The 19029-nt window shown below is 43.5% G+C and overlaps 1 protein-coding gene across 2 annotated transcripts in view; it reads right to left on the bottom strand.

The window, feature by feature from the left end:
- Positions 1-17846, bottom strand: part of frmd4ba (FERM domain containing 4Ba) — a 39653-nt gene extending 21807 nt beyond the window's left edge. The window contains exons 1-5 of one of the 2 annotated variants that reach the window (XM_076140928.1): positions 17589-17846; positions 1189-1254; positions 891-985; positions 711-803; positions 330-414 (exon numbers count right to left, since the gene is read on the bottom strand). In XM_076140928.1, the coding sequence (XP_075997043.1) occupies positions 330-414; positions 711-803; positions 891-985; positions 1189-1254 (339 nt within the window). In that variant the 5' untranslated portion in view covers positions 17589-17846. The remainder of the gene's footprint in view (positions 1-329; positions 415-710; positions 804-890; positions 986-1188; positions 1255-17588) is intronic. The other variant, XM_076140929.1, reaches the window with a different exon arrangement.
- Positions 17847-19029: the final 1183 nt, after the last annotated feature.

The following is a 19029-nucleotide window of genomic DNA, read 5'->3' as shown; positions in this document are numbered from 1 at the left end:
CAATAGATCGTGAAAGCAGCAATCTGAATAACCGTTTGAAAACCCAATAACGTGTATTTTGGATACAAACAGAATTGCACGTGTGTGTCTTCACTGTTTGGCGTTTTAAAATGCCACCGAATAGGTTTCAGCTCTTAAATCTTACGCAAATTATTTCTGAGTTTATTTGTGGTATTAACCTTCAAGAATGATGAAACTGAATTCATGTTTACATTACGAGGGGAAGAAACACCGTGTGCATGGATCAAAACCTACTCAGAACAACATTCCTTAAAACCATTTGATCCAATAATTTAATGAAATACATTTAATAAATAAAATACACTTACATTAAATACTAAACATTTAGCATTCATGAAGAACAGCTCCACTGTTGTGTTGTCTTTCAAGAAGGTGATCCTCTCGATGTAAAACCTGTGGAAAGCGGATCTGGGGTCATAAAACTTCATTTCAAATAGTTTCAGTACTTCACTATTATCTACCGTCATCATATTGTTTTGTGGCGTCTCGGTGCGGAACAGGACTCAAACTGTGGCTCATTAGTGCCACCTGCTGGCCAAGTCCTTGCACAAGGCCTCAGTGTCCATGTGGAGCTCATATTACTCTCAATGTGAAATACAGCCCCGATATTGTTATTAAAGAATGAGTCATGTATGAAAATCACAAAAGGTCCTCCACCTTTGGCGAGTCACAGCAGCGCAAACTCTTACCTCACTAGGAACTTGAGCTCCAACGCACCAGATGTCTTGGAGAAGTCATGATCAAGTACTTTACGATCCAACTGCAGCCAGTTGTTCTGACCTCTGAGATAAAAGAATGAATCATATGCTGCAATATTACTTTACACCCCCACCCATACACACACACACACATATTTGCGGTGTACGTACGTGTCATCTATGAAGCATAATCCAAAATACTCCTTTTCCTTCAGGGTGAAATGTGATGACACCAAATCTAAGAGCTCACGGGACAGCAGCTTTGGCTAGAAGATTTAAGAAGACCAGATTGTGTTCAAGTTAAGATTGGTGCTATTTCTATTATTCTGTACAGAGACAAACGTTACGTGACACAAGAGACAGAAAAACACAGCTGTACATGTGTAAGATATTAAGCATTGCAACGTCACTGTCATCACCATTGAAAAAGTTGAAGTAATTACATGTGGTTAGGAAGAATAAGACGTACCTGTACCAGCAGCTCCAGGTTCCTGCCATCTAGGAGGAGAACCTGGCACTGACGACCCTCTGTCATCTAGGGGGGGGGGGGGGGGGGGGGGGGGGGAAGAAAAAGCCCACATGAGAGATGATGACTCCTGCAGGGCAGCACAGCCAGAACAAAAGCACCTCCCTTTCACCTTGGCCTCTGTCTCCCCACTCAAAGGACTTTTTTTTTAGCCCTAGGATAAAATGGCTGACTCTCTTTAGAAAGTCGAGTGACTCAGTAAGAAGTTATGTTTGCCTTTGTGATAGTCCAATAGGTAAGAAGAGTCACCAGGCATCCATTTAATCTTGCAATCACCATCCTTAGTATTGACTGTCGTTTGTCCTTTTACTCCAACAAAACACCCTGATTTTCTTTTTTTTGCAATTATACTCCCACACAAAGTACTGCCTTCCTTTTTTCACATATCTTCCCGCTTCATCAGCTTAAATGGGAGGAAAATCACCCAAATGTCCCTATTGCTGCTTTTTCTGTCACACAAAGAAACATAAAGACAATGAAGTCCCGGAATAGTTTAATTGAATTTTCCCTCCATTATTCAAATGAATGGCTGTAAGATTTATTCTGTTGCTGTCAGCAGAACGATCCTTCGATCCTTCAGCGAGGACTGTGCATAAATGTTATGAGGATGATGTTATGGGTAATGTCCTCAAATTATCTTTCACTGTCTTTCCAACAACCGGGCTCACATTTAATAGAGCGTCTAGGTACAGGAGGGGGAAAGACAGGTGCTGAAAAAGCACTTCAAGGTTCAAAAGCACTAAATACATGCTCCCTATTTACCAGCGTCATAAGGTAATTTGAAGGAGCTCAAGAGGCCTCACAAGCTCAGAGGATTACTTCATTAAAAATGAGGCCCAGAGCAATATTCTTACAGCGAGCGGCAGGATCCCAGTGCTGCTGCTTTGAGTGTGTGTAAAGTAAAATGGCACCGTTGTGTCCCCCCCATACTCACAGCCAGTTCATTTACATGCCTGGTGGAAGTGTCACCATGGCCACCAGAGTTTGTAAACCCACCTACACCCAAACTGAAGATCGGTACAGATTTGTATTGAGACAAAACAGGAAGTCCTGAACTGGAACATCACCTTAAATTAAAACATTCCTGTTGCTGGCTGTCTTTCCTCTGGAGAAGCTCATCATTTCCTTCATGGTGGTACATCTTGCCAACATTGCCCTTTTTTTGGAGTTCAAATGTTCCATCTTGGGAGAGGAATGGGGCTTGTGTCGTTCTCCAACATGTTCTCAAAGTCAAGCCAATAACAACAACTATGACATCATTCATATGGCATCATGGCATGAATGATGGCATGGTGGGGCTACTTGGGTGGTTCCATTCATGTCACCCACTACTGTAATTTGTCAATGCAAATAAAAAACAAAATAAAAATGGAAATGAAATGGAAAGCGCCTGATGCAAATGCCAGACCACTGAATAATGCTTCCGGAAAGTTTGGAGGACATTGGATTCATGTTGCTTGTTGTATTGACATACATACATACACATACACACACGCGTAATCCAATTTGGTCGCTACTGTTCTAAGAGGGTTGATTGATAAGTTCTGAGCCTGGAAGGTCCATAATATCTTTGTGGAAGTAATCCCTTAGATATTTTGCATGTAGTGTGTGTTTATTCATCTGAACTGAAAGCTCAAAAAACTAAAAACTCACATTATATTAACTGTGGATGCTTTTTTTTTGCAGCCATTGAAATGACAGTGAGGGTCACGTCACGTCCTGTGCGATCGCCCACAGGGCGGGAAGACGGCTTCTGTGGCCCTAAACTTCAGTCTGCTGACACATATTGGTTCCCTTCACCACAACAGAGCTGCCATTTCAGTTTTATACACCCTGCCTACACCCTAAACCTCACTGAGATTTAGAGTTGTGTGGGCAAAGCTATACTGGTTCCCTTTCCAGTCACACTAACTTGGTATTAAATGAACTTTTCCTCTAAAATGCCAGATTTCAACACCCATCGCTCTCTATCCAAGTATGATGTAAGGTGTACAGCTGAATTGTTTTGTGGGGGACTTCACACATTAAAATATTTTTTTTGGTCATGGGAGGAATTATTCAGCTTGTGAAAACAACCGAGTAAAGACTGGAGATGTGGAAAGTCAAGGGATCATTAACACACACACATTTTGGTTGAAAACTGCAAAACTAAAACAGAATAGCTAATAAGACACCACCTAGGACAATTCAGCATATTCAACCAACCCAATCCAGTATCAAACCTGTTATCTTCACCAAGAGGAGGTCATCTGTGTGGTAAAGGTAAACTAAAGGTCTAAAGTAAAATAAAGTTGTTTTCACATGTTGAATTTCACTCCGCATGACCAATAATCTGATGTGATGAGCTCCAATTACACTTATATGTGATCTGCCTTGATTGGAAGAATAACTGTGTGATCTGTTTAATGACAGAGATTCCGTTATTTAAGCAGGGATTATTCATTATATTAACCCTTTCATGCATTGTCTGGAGCATAAGAGTCCTTCTATCAATGCTGCATTGTTGCAGTCAAGTGACATCAAAAACACTGAGAAATGGACAAAAGGCCTTTAGTGGATTCAAGGCTCAGCAAAGCAGTGACGACCACAGAGTTTTAGATCCGCCCTCAGGTCTTTACATGGATTTTGAGAAGTCCCAGCCTATTCTTGTAAAATATTTGCATTATTTTCCTCCCCATCAAAAACAACATAGGAAGGAAAGCTCTTCAAAGGCAAATTTTATCCATTTTTTAAACGCCTCTGCCCAGCTGTGGAGAGGACGTGAGCTTTAGATTGAGGGTCCACATGATAAAAGAAAGGTCAAGACTGTGACAGCAAGGTCATTCACCCAAAGCCCTGTCATTATGGGTGTGGAGCCCTGATGGTGCTCTCTTCACATGACCCCCAGCCGCTGACCTGCTCAGGCTTAGCCAGGCCCACCCTGCTGCTTTGACCAGGTCGACTAACTCCACCCCTCCCTCGCAATCCTATAACCCTTAACCACAAGCAGAGCTGGGTGGTAATGGAAAACTTGTAACCTTCTTACTGTATGTACAGCATGTGTGAAGGAAAACATGGTGAAAAAAATGGAATCTAAAATTTTGAACTATTTTCTTATATTCACCTTCATACCTCTAACAATAACTACTATAAGAAGTAACTGTGATGGTGTTAATGCTGTAACACTTAATCAATTAAATGAGTCAACCAATTAGTTTCAGTGGAATAAAATGTGAGGATTTACTGTTTTTCTCAATACGTTAGAAATATCTTGTGAAATATCTCTGAGAACTTGTGACTGACATTTGAAGCAAATGTTTTGACTATTAACAGGCAAACTAATTGAGAGTAATCCATTCCTGAATCAATAAAGAAACTAGTAAGTAGTTGCAGCTCTGTGTTGAAGAAACATCTTAATTTTGGAATCCAGATGTGACATTAAAGAAAAACTTCTCTGGACTGAGGCACAAAAAATCTGGACACTTTCAACTTAACAACAGAGAAACTCAGAGGATGTTCAGAGTGTTAAACACTTTGACAGCGTTCAGGTGTTCCAGCAACAATGCTCAAAGACAACTTTGAAAGTTCTCCCCTCCTGCCAGACGGTGAGATCAAACAGCCGGTCATGCTGCTTTCTAATCACTGCCATATGTGCTGTGAGACAGAGCCTTGTTAAAAACAGGCTTTGTGACTCACCAAGAAACAGCCCGTGTCTGCTCACATCCACACAAACAAACACACACGTACACAAAAGTGAGCCGGTTGAGATACGCTACACACTCATGGAACCTGGCCACAGAGGAAAGTTAGACCATGATAAATAAACGATTCAAAGTGTAATCAAAGTAACATCTGGCTTGGACTAATTACTAGCAGATGGTGTTAATAAAGCGATCACTAAATCCTGGAACTGCCACAACCTCTGCCTCCTTTTTAAACAAATCAGTTACATACTCATAGCTGAAAGAGCTCTCGTACCTGGTAGCATTTTCCAATCATCAACCAAGTTTCAAGGAAGCGTCGACATGGAATCAGCCCCTGGTTGTACCACCTCCTTAAGGTCTGATGTGCCACGCTCCAGACCAACTGGCTGCCCGATGCCACCAGCTCCTCCATCCCACTTATGATGTGCATGGCCATGGCGAGCAGCACTTTATCCCTGGTGGCCAGTTTGCTTTCTACAGATGACACCACACACTTTTGCAACAAGGAGCAGAGGCTCAGCGGACTCACTCAGAAAGAAACAATCTGAGAAGGGCATCTACAGCTCTCTCACACACACACACACACACACACACACACGACTATGTCTTTGAGCTGATGTAATGGCAGTGAGAGCCGGCGCTGTGGAGAGGCTGGAGCCGAGCAGTGTGCCTCAGGCTTGATCCTGGGCCCGGGTCCAAAACACTGCCTCACAGAGAGCAGGGGAGGGCAGGCCAGAACCACAGAGCCCCAGCTGAAGAGGCTCCACATCAACAAACGGACAACAAACAAAGTGGACATGGAATCAACTCTAAAGCCACTTGACCACTCAAGTCTTTGCTCATGCATACTTTACTCTATGACACGTGCATTGTTCTGTTCTTTTCTCTTTTCTTTTGCTCCTCTGTGATCAGTTTTCATTCTAATGACGGATTCCACTTCATAAACATTTTCAGTTTCACAAAGCCAAGGACAATGATTAAATCTTTTATTCTTCTATTGTTATTCCTCAGCAAGTTAATACGTTTCAATTTCAGTATGAGACGGGTGTGGGAACGTCTGTCGGCTCGTCTGTCGGCTCGTCTCAGAGGTGGGAGCAATTTCCTGAGGAGACGACATCCCCACCCATCATATTCCACAGGAATAAAAACAGTCGGTCAGATCAGTCCAAAACTAAAATTAAAACAGTTTCATTGTGGAAAACAACAATGTAGCGATGAATAGAAGAGGAAAGTCACTGCCAGACCCGTTTCTTTGTACAGCTGCAATTATAAAGCAGATACACACATACACCTGGCTCAGTGAACAAACGCACACCAACACTGAGACAGAAGAGAAGAAGAGATGGGATTTACTCTCAGCGCCAAAGTGGTTCATCTGGAAACAATATCTTTGTTTATATCACCTCAGTTTCCAAGACAGCTTAAGTGTCCACAGTCAACACACAGAGAAGCATGGTGGTGTAGTAACATAGTCAGAGTCTGTTCTAAGCCCAGAGTCATATCGCTTAAAGGTTAGAGACACAAATCCGCACAAATCTGACAAAGAAAGTACATGAGTCGTGTCGTTTTGTGCCTCATTAACTATTATTGAGGAGACTGGTGGAGCCTAATGACAAACAGGAGAAGGCTGTGGTTGTTTATGGGCGTTTCCTGCTGTGCTCTGTCATCCTGCACTGGATAAACAAATAGTAACCAAAAAAGCTCTGATCGTAATGATCGGGAGCACTCGTGCATGACGTTGCTTTGCATGCGGGCAGTGAACTGGCAACCAAGACTTTCACAGGACACAGGACTATGAGTGAGTCTCTATACAGAATAGGAGCGTACACAGTCATCCATGTGCAAAGTAATATATGTAATCTTACACGGCGAGCACTCACGGTTTTTGTTTGTTTATACACAAACACACAGGGGGGGCAGGGTGGAACACTGCTGCCTCACACAGGTCCTGACTGGGGCCTTTTGTGTGGTTTTATATTCCAGGTTCTCCGGTTTCCTCATACAAATCCAAAGGATAGCTGAAAGGCAAATCTAAGTTGGTGTGAACGAGACTGCAAATGAGTGTGTATGTCTGTGTTAGCCCTGTGACAGACCGGTGACCTGTCCAAGCTGTACCCTGCCACCCAGAGATAGACAGGAAACAACGTCACTGCGACAAAAACAGCCAGTTATGTTGACATAGAGACCTGAGGTTCTTTTTTCCCCTTAAAGAAATCAAGAATTTCCAATGATCATCTGTCATTTTGTTGATTAAATTAAGACTTATTTACTACTTTACTACTCAAAAATGTAGGATAATAGATAAATCAGTCAATGGATGGCTCTCATTCTGGAGATGTAATGTAACAATGCTGACATAGACAGACAGATGTGGAGGGCCACAGCTGTCTTCAGCAACAATGGGTGACAGACACACACACACGGCAGACACAAGCCACTGATTCTCACACACATCACGCCTGGAGAAGAACAACGAGCACAAATCTACACACGTGGCAGTTTGTTTGAGCTGTAGTGATTTTATCATCATACGACACATTAACACAAATTACACAAGATTATAAAATAGATTTCACAGATATTAAATTAGAGTCAACTGCTTTCTTATCACATACAATAATCAGATGTAATGGGAATCCAGGCTTCACTGATAATCCCACTTGATTTCCAGCTGCTCTCTACTGGGGTTTGGCGGGGTGAAGATGTGAGCAGCCATGGGATCTCTAAAAGAATCAATATGTGGGAGTCGAAGAGGGAATCCCAAGAGAAAATGGGTATTGACCATCTGTACTAACTAGTTATTGCACTTAAGACTATTTGATCTCCAGAAAACCTGTCCAGATTAGATTTATGCGCATACCACACACACAATCCTCAATGTAACATCAAAACTGCCACAGTGGCATGACATCACATTTTCCTATACATCCAGTATGTCTAAATCCGTAACTTGAATCCACATCACTGCCTCTCCCTCTCTCCAGCCTGGCACCATCCCTGTGAACACCATGACCTCACTACAGTCCAGCACCAGCCGCTCTGATGTCACATTGCACCACCGGAGTCACATGCGGCACTCAAGAGGTCGGCGCCTTTAAACGCTCAAGCTTTGCTGCATGACGACACTCCACTACGTTTCATTACACCTTATCCTCAGAAAAGGTGCAACTTTGATTCTTTCACTCTGTTGTGGTTAACATATTTATTGTTTGTGCTGCAGTGTCCCTTTAATGCCAGCAGATGGGGCACTACCACTAGAACGCTACCAACCCCTTTGGGAATAAAAGAGAATTTAGAGCAGCTAATTTATTCCATATCTGGAGGGCTTTGCTGTTACCTATATGCCACTTCCATACCCTCTCTCCTAATATAAGTATGTCATTCAACTTTTGATGCCGGGGCTGAATGTTTAATGAGAATACACGCATGACAGCCTGTTCAAATTTTGCCAATTCCTGGGTTCAGTCCCAGACGTGTAACATTAATCGGTCTGATTCTGTTGAGAATACAAGGCAGGGGTGTGACAGGGGCAGACGTGCTGCCAAGATCCTCGCAGTTCTCTGTCCCGGGGCTCATTTGATCATGGGATGGCAATTATGGCGTACAGTAAGTGGTAGATTAATTGTCTAATAGGGGACGGCCTCCTACTGAAAGGCACAGGAGCCTGAGCGGGGCAGCGAAACAGCTGTCACCCGCACAAGCCTACAGCTGACGAGCCGTGCCCCATACTGAGCCTGCAGCTGACACAATCCCTACAGTATGCCTGACACCCACACACACACAGGCCCAAGCACACCCCACACAGGATAGCCCACTCATCTGCCTGTCATAACGCCCTCGTCTCGCAGGACCAAGCTCACTTATCGAGCTTCCTGATTGCCACATCTGTTTAAGAAGTGGAGCAGGTGGAGGCGCTTGTAAGAAATCATGACACTCAACAGGAAGATGATTTGTACTCATAAATCATACATGAAAAGATCAAAATGTCTTTCATAAAACATGAAAGAGAGTCATGCGTAGAGTCGCTGCTGTCCTCTAAAGGGCTTTGCTTCTCCAATCATCATGTTTGAGCATATTTAAAGTGAAATATCACACATTCTCTGCCATCAAGCTGTCGCTTCTCTCCCCCCTAAACATAACTGTGGCTCCTCTTTGTCCGCCTGCAATAAATTAACACAAAGGGAGCTCGGAATTTTTAAGAAACGTCTCAAAGACGATAAATAACATGACAGCCACGACTGAAAGTGAGAGTTTGTCATTACGCCACATGATTGAAACTGTCGGAGCATCTGTTGAAAAAAGGGAAGAGAAAAAACACAAGACAGCTTAATTATAGCCAATTAACACCATGTGATGCAGCTCCAGTTGGCGAATGAATGGGGAACGTGAAAAGCTTTTTGTGTGTGTTTCGGCGTTACAGTCAAGCCCGCCTTTGTGTGGCCACGCAGGGGGTAGGAAGAGAAAAGGAGTGAGGGGAAGAAGAAGAAGAAGAAGCGAGGCTCGGGGCTTCAGTCTGCCACCATCCATCCACCTATCAGTCTGTCTGTTGTGGCTGGGGATTGGGGGGCCATGCTGCTCTCGCTGTACGGGACAGAGCTCAGGGGCACGCTCGAGGCCACGGGCCATGACAAACCATGTGTGTGTATAACCCAGATGCTGTGAAGAGGAGGAGGTCAGAGGGGAGGAGGAGGAGTAGGAGAGGATGTGCGTGTGTGTGTGTGTGTGTGGAGGGAGGGGGGGGTGAAGCATTACACAGAGGCCGCCGTGTCAGCCAGCAGCCCAACACTGACTGCCGTATCAAAACGTCGACCCCCCCTGGAGGGTTTGCGGGCGCCCAGATTTGACATTTCCGAGAAAGAACATAAAGAGCCGCGGCGACTCGTTTTTAATATCACACCAGACTGATGGGGAACATGAATGGGCTCTGTTGACATCTCCACGGGCGTCCAGAGAGAAGACAAAGAGAAAGCAAAATAGATGAAGCAGGGAAGGGGAGGGGGGAGACGCCGCCCCACACCAACAGAGGGGATTAACATTATTGCAGGGAGACAAAAAGGTTTGATTTGTAATGATATTATATCAAATACAATTGATAAATATAGATTTTTATAATAAATGAACTGAGCTGAATAGCAATGTTTCTCAATACAGACGGTGGAAACGGAAGTTATCGCTGTTACAAATGTTGTGTTTAACGTCAGCGGATTGATTTTACGTAAACAAGAAATGATGCGTCATGTGACAGGATGTAGCGTGCAAACCTTTAAACTGCTTGACTATCTTCTCCATTTGGGTCGTGACACTTATCAGTAGAATGTGGGCACGTCAGAGAAGGTAAAGGTAAACGATAAACCAAAACTCAAATCATATTATCGCTGAAAAGCGGCGAACAAACTGGAGCCAGGTGGGGCATAAATATGACATCGTTGTTGTAACATTGCTAGTTCGATGACATCATTATTGTTTATTTTAGAAGCTTCAGAGCCTGATGCTGTTAAGAATAAACAGCATTATTTGACTGTGCATTGAAAAGTTGAACATGCACTTGACTTATGACTTATAGCAATTTTGCCTTTTTTAAACTAAACAATATAATCTTTCTTTGCCAATCTTACCCGAGAAGGGCGACAACAAAGTGCCACTACAGCCAGCAAGGCATATTTTCAGTTGTTCGTAAACGTCATCGGTGAGCTTTTTGTGCCACAGCTGTGTGCCGTCTCCACTCACAGGGAAGCACATTGTCCTTGCTCTGTAAATGCATATGAATTATAACCCTGCAGGCTAAATATAACTGGATTACCACCATCAACAGTCCAATTTCCACCCATAATCTGCATGGCGCCCAGGGGAGAGCGTGCAGGGGAACCAGAAAACTGCTCACGTGAAGCTTCTGGATACATTTTGATGACTTAAACTGAACTGATTTTAAACATTAAGCACTTTTATTGCTCACGCTCACATGTTATGAATCAGCTCTTGTTATCTTGGTTTAGCTCTGGTTTAATGTGCAGAATGAAGAGAATCTAAATGCCCTGCAGGGGTCATAGTCCCCCCTCAACTAAACCGTGACGTTTACTTAGCATATGTCATATTTAAGTGTCTAACTCCATTTTGCAGATGAAAATCGACATTTTGAGGTGTTTTGTCAGTTCATAGCTGTTATTAGATGATGTAATGGGACCTTCTGGCTTATCGCTGTCAATCCAATTTACAAACTACATAATCAGATCAGTTACATGGCTTTATCTGAGCAGGCGAAACATGCTTAGGAAATTACAGCTCATCCAGAAGCACGCTGGAAGCCACACTCCAGCAGCCACTGTGCTGCTGAACAGACACAAAACCGAATTTGTAGACATCAGTCAAACATAGAGAGCAGCTTCAGAGGGATTACTTCTCATTGTCCTGTCAGCACTAAGCTGCAAATGTGGTGAAAACGACTATTTTTATCCGGCCGTATGAAGTGTAAAATCTCTCACTGGGCAAGAAGTTCTCAAACGTTCCGGCTCTGATAAAGTGATTTCACGAGGTGCCATAAATAGAAGAACAGGTAAGTTCACAGGAGTCAAAGGAACATTTAGAAGAGAGTCTGTGTAGAGACATCAGGTAGAACTGCAGAGAAAACCAAACATCAGACTGAAGTGGAGACGTTTCTCTCGTTCTAGTGAAGCTCTAGTTCTTAGTTTTGTGTGTAAAGGCAGTTTTGCATGTTTTACATTAGCTTCATGTTTTATCAACGTTTATCACTTAAACTAGATGTATTTTAGGGCTTTCCTGTGACATCTGACCAGGATCTACAGATGAATATATGGAATTTGTCTGGCACATTTCCATTCCAAGTCCTTGGCCCGCTACATGCTGACCACAAAGTTGCAAAAAGAGGCTACGACTTCACAAATAAATTAAGATTTGCACCAAAGCTGAAGGACCTCAAGGACAGCGAGTGTGGAGTCCAGTGTACAAGAAGTGCTTTTCCTTCTACGCTGAGATGGGGAATTTAATGTTATCAAGGCCATAAATTGTGACTTGAGGTTATGGGATTATCAAGGCCTCGACAGTGAGATGAAGTGTATTTGTTTTCCATGAAAACAGCTCCATAACTTGCAGTCAAATACATCATTTTAAGTATTTATCTCCATTCATTTGCCTCGACTTAAAACATGCTCTCCTGCTTCACCCCCCCCGAGGACAATTAGTATTGGATTTCCACCCTGGGTGCCTGACACCTGTTACAACTGTTCTTATACAATAACCACCTTTCTGAAGCCCTGCACACCTTCAGCATATCAGCTTTCTGTGCACATCCAGGTCACAACCCAATACCCAAAGACACACTGATGGCATCATTAAAGATAACCAGGCGAGGTGGATGGAGCTGTGAGGCTGCTGTTTGCTGATGCAGACCTGAGGGTGCACTGCATTTTTGTTACAACAGAGCCCAGAACAGTAGGTGAAAGGTTACACCTATAGTCAAGCTCTTGTATTAGTACAAAAGGAAGCGGCCAAGCCTCTTTGCGGCACAATGCAACCTTGAAAATCGCTTTGGATCAAAGACATCTCACTCTATTCAAATACAGGGTTTCCTTCGTCAGAGTTTCCTCCTCATTGTCGGGCGAACACATTCAGTTTTCCCCCTACGACCTCATTTGGATCACGCAATACTTCTAATTCAATCCCTCTGTCCTCGCCGCAAAGCTCAGACCAGCCAGCATGAGGAGTGAGGAGCGGTCCGGCCGGCAGGGTGTTTGGTTCTGGTCCACAGAGCAGGTGATAATGACTTCCCTCCTCCTCCTCCAACTCCTCCTCCTCCTCCTCCTCCCAAGCTGCAGCGGTGAAGGTGAATGCAGCTGGATGCAGTCACTTTTTGGTGGCCTAAACTGCAGGGGATCATTCTGAGGTGGTGTGTGTCTGATCTTAATGGGGCGGTGGGGCAGGGGGGGGGATAGGTTTCCAGGATTATAACCCAGTAAAAGAAGGAGGCTCACATTACACTCCATTAATGATGAAGGCTGAGCTCTGGTGGGAGAGCACCAACATCCCAATAACACCTACAACTGCAACCAGTAACATCCCAGATACTACCCACAATAAAATGACTTCCAACTGATTGACTGAGTTGGGTGAGGAAGGGGGGTTTCAGGCTCAGCGCAGCAAATATTCACATGCAGCAAATATTCACATGCAATTCTCCTGTGTTTCTCTTTACAATGCCTCCATCCCCTCTGGCAGAAAACCCAGGAAACACTCACATGGGGTTTTAAACGTTGAGCAGTATTGATCACTGTGGATCCGACGCTGTGGGGTACGTCTGCTTGTTTTTCCAGACTCGACAGCATGTACCTCTATTTGTGCCTGAGAGGGTAATAATAGGAGCTCAGGTCCTGTTGGTCCACCCCCTCCTCCTTTACACACACACACACACACACACACACACACACACACACACACACACACACACACACACACACACACACACACACACACACACACACACACACACACACACACACACACACACACACACACACACACACACACACACACACACACTGTCGAGAGTCTCATTCTGGTCATTAACATCCAGGCTTTCAAACATCCTCTCTACATAATCACCTCACAGCACTCCCGGTGTGTGTGAGTGTGTGTATACGTGTGAGTGCTTGTGCAGTGTGTGTTTAGGAGGAGCAGAATGGTAAGAAACGGTGAGCGATCACAAGAGATGGTTGGATGGATAGATGGAGAGAAGGCAGTATAATTAGAAATTGCAACCCCACCGCCTCCTCCTCTTCCTCCCCCCTTCACCTCTCCAAAAACTACTCACAGGCGAGCCGGCGGCAGAGAGCAGAGAGAGAGAGAGGAGAAGGTGGCAGAGGGCTTTGGCTTTGTTGTTATTTTCATTTTCATCGCCTCGCGGCCGTGCCCATCCCCATCCAGAAAGACACGGAGGAGGTGAATGTAAACAAAAAGACGCGCCGCTCTGTGCAAACACTCTGCTGGGTTGGTTCACGCCTCTCAGATCTGTTCTGCTCTCAGCTCTGTTACTCAGATTCACCATGACTAATACTGAATTATATTATTCAGAATCATAACTTCAAGTGGTTTTGTCACTTAGTAATGGTGCCTATAGAAACTGGGGAGATATGAGGAGGAAATGTTGGTCAGAAAGCCATGTTTTCTCTGTTTTGGTACTCTCATGGTAAAGCATCATGGCTTCATCCCTGCTTAATGAAGGAATTCAATGAAAAGTTAATCCAAATCTAAACCTTCATGTACGCAGACTTACAGTACATATTGACTTCTTGCTCTGTATTGTTATGCAACCCAAGCTGAACATAACAGCGCCATGTGAAACATCTTTGCAGCAGAAATTAGAAATCACTATTTGCTTTTTTGTCCACAAATATCATTAAAGCGACAAGCAGCACAGTGAGTAGACGATGATGTATCACTAAGCTACTTTCACCTAATTAGTCTTAAGTTGTTGTGCTGGCATAAACTCGCGCTCTGTTAGAATTGTGATTCATTTCCCACCAGCGTTCCCCTGAGACGGAGCTTTTACCGTGAAGTGCCCCGGTCAATGGTCACTGATGCAGATGGGTGACCTATGAATCCATCCCCGTGTCTACGCTTTCAATTATTCATAAGGAGGTGGGTTTGAGATGTGCATTTTGAAAGGAAATTTGCTCACCAACTGACAAGTGTGTGTGTCCTTAGAGCGATTTGGGAGCTTGTTTTAATGCAGTCTCTTTCATCTAAATGATATGGAAACTGGCTCCCAGGGGGGTCGGCAAACGGCTGAGGGGAGCTGGTCTGAGCGCTTTCTGCAGAATTCCGAATGGAAACAAATGAAACAAAAGACAATAACAACAGTAAAATCTCTTTTGCACGTGGTTTTTCTACTGTAAATCCAATCTAAAATGAGCGCCGGATGTTTCTCAATGTATGTGCTTGCATGAGAAAATGTCAAACTGAGCCGCAGACTGTTTATCTTACACAGGACGTCCTGTCTGCGGGGACAAAGCAGACATGAAACAAGGAAAAGAGACGTGGCCCTTCTGCGTTTCTGTGTTGGTTCATCGCCAATGAGGAACTGATTCCTGTTGACACCGCTGACGGCGTGAAGCAGGTCGGCAGCGATTACGTTACCGGGGGAACTGAAGCCCCCCCCCCCCCCCCCGATTCACGACAGCATGTGCAGCAAAATACTCTCTTCACTTTGTTAGCACAAGCTCTTAACTCTAATGTCGCTTCTGGATTGAAATTTCATTGATTTCTACTGCCGAGCCTATAGATTACCGTTGACCCACAAACACGCTGAGTAGTAATGCTCCAGCGCCTGAGCCTGCATTAGCCTGGGCCCATATATTCCACGTCTAATCCACCAAATCCATGTTTGTCAGATTTGTGACCTCTAAGTACCATTGTTGCATTGTGGTGTTTTGAACTGTAATCCTCTAATCACATTCTTTATCCTTTCTGTTTGTGTTTCAGTAGTATCAGACTTTCTTCATGAAAGTGTGGCGTTTAAGATTCTTCCGTCTGTTTCCAGCAGCATTTCTGTTGTTTCTCTGTATGTTTTTACAACAGAATATCTCAGAAAGTCACCAAATTAGAGAGACAAGGATCTTTTGTGAGGGAAGTGTTGATAAGATTGTGAGGCTGAAAACACCTAACAGATATGATAGTGAAAGTCTGGCTTCATGTTGTTAAAATCACATAAATCAGAGGTCTAGTGGGCCTTGTTGGAGGTATGCGAGCTCCTCTATGTTTGTACACATCCATAGTGCATCTATAAGGCGCTGAATTCAAGTATTTATTTGAGTGCATCAGTGGACTGTTGTGCACTGGTGGAGGTATGAACTCTTCTTTCCAGCTGTGTACGTACACAGATCTACTTTTCCAACAATTGTCTTGAATTAAGTGATTTCTTTCTTAATTGTCGTAAAGAAATCTGACTCGTATAATCTGCCAGTATTTTACGATACTAATGCTCACTTAAAAAACACATTCTACATGATTTTGTATTGGAAAAAGTTGAAATAATCACTTTGGATTGTAGGTTTTGGAGGCAGAATGACTTCAGTTCAGAGGGGAATTTTGTCATTGTAAAGTGAACAGCACGTGGAAACACACACATCTCCTGACAGTATTCCTCTCTAAACATTTACATTACACCACACCTGTCACCAGCCTGCATTCAATCAAGTTTCATCTCTGTGAACAGATCTGTCACGTGAGACAGAACCCGTCGAGCAAGAAACTCATTGAATTGTATGAACCCACATGACCACAGTATCAAATAGCCGTAACTGCCAATTCACCTATTCAGCTTTAAAAATGAAGATGTGTGGGAAACAAAAAAATGCCGATGAACCACAAAACAGAAACAAAGGTGGGAAAACATCATAAGAACCCTTCACACCCAGAGGACGACTGGGTGAGTTATGGCCTCTGCAGTTTGCTTTTCTGGACTCTTGAATCTTCTTTGTAGCATTTCAAAGAGTTGTCTTGTGTAGATGAGATTATTAATGTGCCCTGATTGGTAAATAACTCCTGTCTGCACTGGCCGAACAGCGGCCTTGGAATATTCTGTGACAGTTAATAGCTTTATTGAATTGGAAGCGCTGACCCCATTAAAAGCAGCTGAACATCCTAGACTAAAGTCAACACAATGATCTGCTGCCTTTGTGTGTGTGTGTGTGTATGAGAGAGAGAGAGAGAGAGAGAGAGAGAGAGAGAGAGAGAGAGAGATCACATGTTGCTCTCATGCAAATTCAATATTACCACCTATACAAACCAGTCCTGGTTCTTTGTTCTGTATGCCTACTGATGATACTGAGCTGCTGTGTGTCAAAACAAATGGATGGTGACACAGATTCTATAAGTGGATCAATGAAATCAGGTTCAGCAGAAGATCTGTCGCTGCGTCAGACAACGTTACTTTAATTTCAGCTCCACTAGAAAGTATACATTAGCTATAGGAACCTTCTAGTACCACCTATAGTTGTGTTCTTTATGGTCTGACATGACACCAGAGCCACAGGATATCACATGCTCCCCTCTGTCCCATTGTTTTTCTTGTCCAGGAAACCGGACGTTCACACACAGCAGAGCGCTCCAGCTGATCACCACCAACAGAAGACTTTCTTTTTTTTCTTAAAGTAAAAGTCACCTGGACATCATCACCAGCATGTCCTCGTTCTCCTGTGAACTGTGCAAACAAGCATCACCAACTTGTTCACACGTTTCTCCCATTCTTTGTAAATTTCTCATGTTGACATGTCAATAACCCAGCAACCAGCTGACATCACTCAGAAGACTTCCGGTAAAAGCACATCTACAGGTTACAGGCGTGTGTGCGTGCGTGCGTGCGTGCGTGCGTGTGTGTGTTTTTGTGTTTAGGCAAACCAAGTTAATGCTGAGTTGGGATTTACATATTGATGAATAAGTTTAAAGCTAAACAGCACAGATGCGCTCCTGTGTGCATTAACGCGATATAAAATGGCAGTAAAGTGTAAATGTAATGAAACAAAGTGAGGTAACAACATTAAAGCACCTTCTTGCAGGTGCTCGTAAAACCGCTTTTTACCGGTAAACTGTCTGTGTGTGTGTGCGCGTGTGTGTGTGTGTGTGTGTGTGCCAATAAACGCGGTGTCTCACCTTGTGTCTTTTGTTGTGGTCCACTTATTGTTTGAAGCGAGCGTCAGCGCAATAAACCCCCTGCGATCTTCTTTTTGTTTGATGGGCGCAAAAACACTCTGGAATCATCCGACACGAGGGCTCCGAGTCCGGGGGAGGGACGCTGCCTGTCCGGTAAGAGACAACCGTGTCCTTCGCTCCACAGCCGCATCCATTCACTCTCCCACTCCGCCTCCTCTGCTAGCTTCGCGGGACAGACGAATTTCCCTCTGCGCCCGCCGGAGCACCACGCAGTTGGCCAATGGAGGAGCCCCACACACACGCATACGCACACGCGCACACACACACGCACACACACACACACACATACACACACATACACACACATACACGCACACACGCACACACACACACCGGCCAGGGAAAATTATATATGGAAGCTTTTTGTTTATGTTTCATTTTAATGATGATGATTGTAGTATTTCAATATAAATACATTCATGAATGATATGTTAGAAAAAATAAAATAAAATAAAATAAAATAAAATAAAATAAAATAAAATAAAATAAAATAAAATAAAAATAGCTTTCGGATTTGCTTGTGTGTGTTTGTGAAATGAGTGTGTGAACATTCTTCTCTCTGGAATAATCTGAATAAAAATCTGATAAAAAATTCCTTATTTTCCGTATTATTGTCACATCACAATAATGCAACACAAAGCATTTGTGGACAAATTACAGAGTTACTGAACTCAAATTGGTTTTAGGACATTTTATCTGATGCTGTGTACTGATTGTACATTTTCCAGTGACTACTTTGTAAAGGGAAGGAAAGGAGGTGCCACACTGCTGTGGAGTCATGACAAGCTGAACAATGGAAAAGCTTCGTAATCCACAGAAACTGTGCAAGAAAGGAAGTGGGAGGGCTACAACAGTCCAGTTTGTTGTAAACCATTTGAACCAAATGGCAGCTAAAGAGTGCTGCTCACTCAGCTGTCTCAGTCTGCCATAAAAACACCGCAAATAAAAACAAACAAAGAGATAATTCCTTATGTCTTTAAGCAAGATGGTGTTTTACTGAAGCAAAATGCTTTCTTCCAAACCTAAATGAGTCACCCCAGGGAAACCCCCCCCCACCCCATATGGGAGGACTTCTGCTTGCCCCTGATTAGGTTCGCCCCAGTGCCATGTGTGCACCACGCAGCCTCGCTCCCCCACCTCACACACCAAATCTCTGTTTGGCTTGAGATTAGCCCTGCCAGCTATTGTCAGGGTGAAGCTTCATATCATATAAAACACGCCTAATGATTGCTTAGTTGAAGGATGAAATGTGTATAATGTACACAAAGACAGGAAATATCACAGCATCAAAACACATAAATCATATTTTTCATATATACCATGCAAAGATGCCCCTACTTTGTTTTTTATTAAATGAATTCAGGTTTAAACATTAACAATA

The sequence above is a fragment of the Genypterus blacodes genome, unplaced genomic scaffold (genome assembly GCF_046128005.1).
Source record: "Genypterus blacodes isolate CSIRO-AG114 ecotype Tasmania unplaced genomic scaffold, CSIRO-AGI_Gbla_v1 ptg000017l_1, whole genome shotgun sequence".
NCBI lineage: Eukaryota > Metazoa > Chordata > Actinopteri > Ophidiiformes > Ophidiidae > Genypterus > Genypterus blacodes.
The sequence above is the reverse complement of the archived record's forward strand: the minus strand, read 5'-3'. Positions and strand labels throughout refer to the sequence as shown.